The 6,093-nt window shown below is 36.5% G+C and overlaps 1 protein-coding gene across 1 annotated transcript; it reads left to right on the top strand.

Annotated features, from left to right (window-relative positions):
• Positions 1 to 658: 658 nt before the first annotated feature.
• LOC113704845 (uncharacterized) lies at positions 659 to 4,283 on the top strand. Its single transcript, XM_027226717.2, has 2 exons — positions 659 to 3,391; positions 3,599 to 4,283. The coding sequence occupies exons 1-2, from the start codon at positions 1,003 to 1,005 to the stop codon at positions 3,985 to 3,987; spliced, it is 2,778 nt and encodes a 925-aa protein (XP_027082518.2). The 5' UTR covers positions 659 to 1,002; the 3' UTR covers positions 3,988 to 4,283.
• Positions 4,284 to 6,093: the final 1,810 nt, after the last annotated feature.

The following is a 6,093-nucleotide window of genomic DNA, read 5'->3' as shown; positions in this document are numbered from 1 at the left end:
CTATACTAATGGAATTCGGTGCTCCATGCCCCTACATACAAATCCGCCGCTGACTAGTCATCGCAAAAATTGTGGTTGACATCTCGTAAAACACACAAAGAAGTGTAAGTTGAGAGAAGACATTAGGTTGGTTGTCAATTAGAAGATGAGGAAAAAGGAATAAAAATATAACTAACTAAGACAAAGAGAATACTTTTATTGTTTAGGTCAAGAAAAAAGAATACATTTTCTCCAACCTCAGATAAATTATTTGTGCTCAGTTTTGTATGTTTGTGTAGACTTAGAGCAGAGCAACTGACTCCCCTAGGCAGATTGACTGAAAAATGCACGCTAGAATTTAGAAATAGAAGCGCATTTGATTTCTATAAAGTCGCTGTCTAGGCCATTTTCCAAATTGATGGTCGTTGATACGTAAAGGACCAATAATCATCTTGCGTGTTTGTTTTATTAGGTTACTAAATTGTAAGTTGGTGGAAGCTCGCTGACCATTTCTGCATTAAGTTCTCAAAACGAAGTTTAGCTCATTTTACTCGAAAATATACCAAGAAATTATTTCGTTCCAGTTGTTTGGGCTAATATAAGCAGAACTACCCATTCCATTCCGCAGAAACATTGTTCCCATTCCGCAGAAACTTTTATCATTCAATCATCAATTTGTTGCAAATTAATCCATCTTCGCATCCAACAGCTCATGGAAGTTCCCAATACCATGTGGGGATTTCGCTCATCATCAACATTAGCAAACATATTTCTCCTTCTCTTAGTTGCCATGATCTTTTCAGTAAGCCATGTTTCAGCTTCTAAACAATTTCAAAATGAGACCGATCGCCTTGCTCTGCTTGAATTCAAGAAGCAGATATATGATGACCCGTTTGGAGTCCTGAATTCTTGGAACCATTCACAACACCATTGTCAGTGGGAAGGAGTCACCTGCAGTACTTGACTCTAAGGGATAAGCAGTTGTCTGGAACCATATCTCCTCATGTCGGAAATCTAAGCTTCATGAGGTTTATGGAACTTGGGGAGAGTCAATTCCATGGTGAGATTCCCCAAGAATTCGGTCGCCTCTTCAGGCTGAGAGCCTTGAACCTCTCAAGTAACGCAATCAGTGGAAAAATCCCGGCAAACTTGAACTACTGCTCAGAGTTGCTAACCATTAGCCTAATCGAGAACAAGCTAGAAGGGAAAATTCCGATTGATCAGCTGAGCAATTTGAAGAAGCTTGAAAATTTTTATCTTCACGCAAACAATTTGACAGGAGAGATTCCCTCCTCCATTGGGAACTTATCATCGCTGACTACACTCAGTCTTGCCTTTAACAATCTGGAGGGAAATTTGCCCATGGAAATGGGGCTCTTAAAAAGGTTATCTATATTTTCAGCTGCAGAAAATAAACTATCTGGTATAATCCCTGCCTCCATCTTTAATAGTTCAGCCATTACTGTCATTTCAGTGGCCGGCAATTCCTTTCATGGCAATCTCCCAACCAACATAGGTCTCACCTTACCAAATCTGGAAGAATTAGGTGTTGGGGGAAACTTTCCAATTTCAATCACCAATGCTTCTGGGCTTGAGGTACTCGATCTTTCCCGCAATAAGTTTGAAGGCCAAGTTCCAGCTAATTTAGGAAATCTGACACAACTCAAAAGTGTTAATCTTTATCACAATCTCTTCGGCAATAATTCTACAGGAGATTTGGATTTTATTGCATCACTGACCAACTGCAGTAATCTAAGAATTCTTTCCTTGAGTGGCAATAAACTTGGAGGTAATGTACCTAAAATCATGGCCAATCTCTCAAATCAACTCACTGAATTGCTCGTGGGAGGAAACCAACTGTCAGGAACCATTCCACAAGGATTTGGAAACTTTGTCAACCTAATTCAACTTGGCCTTGAAGTGAACTCTTTTTCAGGGATTATTCCAAGAGATTTTGGCAAGTTACCAAATTTGCAAGGATTGCGTCTGGACCATAATGACTTGTCAGGACAGATAGTCTCTACCCTATGCAACAACACCAATCTATTCTATCTGGACTTATCATTTAACCAGTTTGAAGGGGGCAATATATTTGACAATGTTCTTATGAACTGTCAAAATTTGCAATATCTGGATATATCTCAAAACAACTTCACTGGAATTATTTCAGCACATTTTCTGCAGACGCACTCATCACTGATGTACATGAAAATAGGTGAGAATTCGTTTAGTGGATCTCTGCCTCCGGAAGTTGGAAAGCTTATACATTTGGTGGATTTCAATGTTTCCCACAACCAATTTGCTGGAGATATACCCATATCACTTGCTGATTGTACAGATCTGGAGAATCTTTATATGCAATCCAATTTTTTCCAAGGAACAATTCCACCAAATTTGGCTTCTTGGAAGAGCATCCAGCAATTAGACCTTTCAAGTAATAACTTGACTGGTCCAACACCAAAGGACCTTGAGAAGCTTCAATATTTGAGGTACTTAAACCTTTCCTACAACGACATCGAGGGCGAGATACCAAACACAGGGATTTTCAGCAATGCAAGGCAGATATCATTGATTGGCAACAACAAACTCTGTGGAGGCATTCCAGAATTGGAGTTCCCTCCTTGCCCAGTGATTAAGGGGAAAAACAGAGGAAAGCTGAAGGTTGTCATATTGCTGTCCATTCTTTTACCGGCAACGCTTCTGGTTCTTGTGACAGTGTTATATTTCTTGGTATATCGAAAAAGAGAAAGAAGACCGGTGGCCGGATTCTCTAGCATGCCCCCAAGAATCGATGAGCTTTTGCGAATTTCTTACCATGAACTTCATCGTGCAACTTCAGGATTTTCTCCAGAAAACTTAATTGGTTCAGGAAATTTTGGAGCTGTCTACAAAGGAAGGCTAGATAAACATGGCAATATGCTTGTAGCAGTCAAAGTTCTTGATCTTCGAAAGAATGGGGCTTCCACAAGTTTTAAGGCCGAGTGCAAAGCATTGAGAAATATTCGCCATAGAAACATTGTCTCTATCGTGAGTTATTGCTCCAGTATTGATTCCAAGGATGATGAATTCAAAGCTCTAGTCTATGAGTTTATGGAAAATGGAAATCTGGACCTGTGGCTGCATCCAGAGACAACTGATAAACCAACAAGCTCAAGAAGCCTTAATCTTTCTCAGAAGCTGAACATTGCAATTGATGTGGCTTCAGCATTGCAGTATCTTCACAACCACTGTGAAGCAGAGATTGTTCATTGTGATCTAAAACCAAGTAACATTCTTCTTGACAGTGATCTTGTTGCACATGTGGGTGATTTTGGATTGGCAAGGCTTCTCCCGAAACCCGTCAACAGATCTTCCGAGCAAGAAGGTAGCAGTACCATTGCTATAAAAGGAACAATCGGTTACGCAGCCACAGGTAATGCAAATTTTTGTTGTCAAGATTTTACTTAATTGTGTGCAGACTAATCAAACTCTCAAATTATAGGTTTTGTTTTAATTATTATAAGTAGGAGGTTCAGCCCAACCCACCCCTTCCCTAAATTATATGTCTAAACAATTGATCCAATTATCTCCCTTAGATAATTTTCCCTATTTTTTAAAGATTTTCTTGTACAAAGTTCAGAATACGGAATGGGTCTTGCGGCATCAACTCTTGGGGATGTCTACAGTTATGGGATTCTCTTGCTAGAGATGATCACTAGGAGGAGGCCAACGGATGATATGTTTATGGATGAGCTAGATCTGCATAACTATGTTAATAGAGCTCTGTCTGAACAAGTTTGTGAGATCGTGGACCCCTTGATTCTTTGTAAAGCAGGAGATGGAAACAGAAGAATGATCAATGGTGGAAGAGAGATGGAGTGTGTTATTTCCCTGTTGGAACTCGGCCTCAAATGCTCACAAAGATTGCCAAATGATCGGATGCACATGAATGAAGTTGTCAGCGAATTACATCTCATTAAGGGTGTTTTTCTTGGTGTCAGGGTAGCTCAGGAAAATCTTGAAGTTTAATAGCAACTGGTATATATGAGAATTTAATACAGTCACAAATTGAGGTTCAGTTTTTCTATTTTAGATAAACGATTTTTTCTTGACCAGTCTTGCAAGCTAACTCACTTCTACCATTCAGAATCTATTTTAGCCAAAAGAAAAAGAAAAAAAAAAGGAATTATGTGTTGTGCTCACTAGCGTGGAAAAAGATGTATCTGGATTTGCAGCTGTTTGTTGGTCTGAATCTCTGAGCTGAAGTTGATAGCTGTGTGAGCAGCTAAAGAAGACACCTTTGGCTCTCTTATTTAAAAAATTAAATGGACGACTCAAATATGAACTGAACTGATAGCTGTTCATGTGGTATGCTCTTTCTTTATAGGAACTGAATGTTTTGAATCTTATGTTTCCATAATAAACATTATACAATAAATCGTACAGTACTTAATTACAGGGCATGCTCTTGCTCCTATGATTGATTTACATTAGCATGCCTTTCTTTGAATGTTGATTTTGCTACCACATGAAATCTTAGTGCCTGTTTGATAACATAAAAAAGTGCTGAAACTGAATTCATTCAGACATTCAGATGTTATGAGTGTTTGATAAATAAAAATTCACTTGCTGAACTTATTAAGTGGTGCTGAATTTGTATGTATTTTTTTCAGCACAAGAATCGTAGCTGAATGCTTAATTTGATAAGAATCAAGAGATTTACTTCAACTGCTTTATCTTATCTACCAAATATATCCCTATTTGTTAATTACATTCAAAATCCTTATTTAATTAAACAACCTAATATTCCCTATTCAAAATCCTTATCTAATTAAACAAAACAACCTGATATTCTCTATTCAAAATTTTTTTTTAACAATAGTAGTATTTTTTTGCAGTAATTTTCATCCACAAACATTTATATTTTGATATTTTTTTGTGCAGATAAATATTATTTATGTGATGCAGCTTATCCACACACGTGGCTTTATGACACCATATCGAAATATTAGATATTGGTTGTCTGATTTTCGAAATGCTTATCGTCCAAGATCAAAAGAAGAACGCTTTAACCAAGCACATGCAAGATTGAGAAATGTAATTGAACGTGCTTTTGGAGTATTAAAAGCTCATTTTCCCATTTTCAAAACGATGAAATCATACCCTTTTCCCACACAAAGAAACATTGTCATTGTATGAATTGCTCTTCACAATCATTGTCATTTTCATACCTAACAATTTTAAATTAATTAAATCATAGGTTCTATTTCCTTTTTGAATTAAAAGATAGAAGGACAAAATTGTACAATTTAGCTTATTAAGCATTAAGTTATGAATATTTATCAAACAGTATAAATAGATTCAGCATTAAGATTCAGACATTCATATATATCTTTTCAGTGCTTAAAATTCAGCAAATTAATTATTTCAGTATTCAGAATTCAGAATTCAGAATTCAGATTCAGTGTTATCAAACGGAGCCTTAGTCACAATGAGAACGACATAAAGGGGTAGAGGACAGGAATCAATTGCACAAAAAGCCCATATGTTCCCTTGCTAGCATATCCATACATTGCCCGATCAAGTTATCGATGGCCATGGTGGTCATAAAAAAAAAAAAAAAAAAAACTTCATTTAGTATTAAAAGACATGATAATCATATGCATCATCACCTGCATAATCAGTCTAAATGTACTAACCTTTTTTATTTGTATTCCTATTTTGTTGGGGGTGTCTCAAATAGGTTATACAATAATAGTAACAGTTTGTTTTATAGGGCACCGTTAAACAATATTTCAGGTGTTAATTAGAAAAAGTAAATAAATACAAGGGATGGTAAGCCAAATTAAATAGAGAAAGTATATAAATGCAATGGAGGATAATGATTGTTAGTATACGTGTATATATGTGTGTATATATATATGATAGGTTAGGTGAATATTAAATGTGTTATCGAGTACCTTAAGGCGTCCGTTAGAAAAACCCTAATAGTAAATATCATATTTTGCCCATTTCATCCAATTTCATCTATTAATCCGATACTTAATACCCATATCTTATCAGTATGTCTCATTTCTAGATCTAAACAGACGAAAACAATAGATGAAAATGTCTCTGGAGTAGATACCATATTAA

This window comes from Coffea arabica, chromosome 8e (assembly GCF_036785885.1).
Source record: "Coffea arabica cultivar ET-39 chromosome 8e, Coffea Arabica ET-39 HiFi, whole genome shotgun sequence".
Taxonomy (NCBI): domain Eukaryota; kingdom Viridiplantae; phylum Streptophyta; class Magnoliopsida; order Gentianales; family Rubiaceae; genus Coffea; species Coffea arabica.
The sequence above is the reverse complement of the archived record's forward strand: the minus strand, read 5'-3'. Positions and strand labels throughout refer to the sequence as shown.

What these genes read in the sequence shown, in the direction of transcription:
- LOC113704845 (XM_027226717.2), top strand. Translation starts at nt 1,003, where the DNA reads ATGAGGTTTATGGAACTTGGGGAGAGTCAATTCCATGGTGAGATTCCC. An exon ending in AATCGGTTACGCAGCCACAG is followed by an intron (nt 3,392 to 3,598) that starts GTAATGCAAATT and finishes TACAAAGTTCAG; the next exon opens with AATACGGAATGGGTCTTGCG.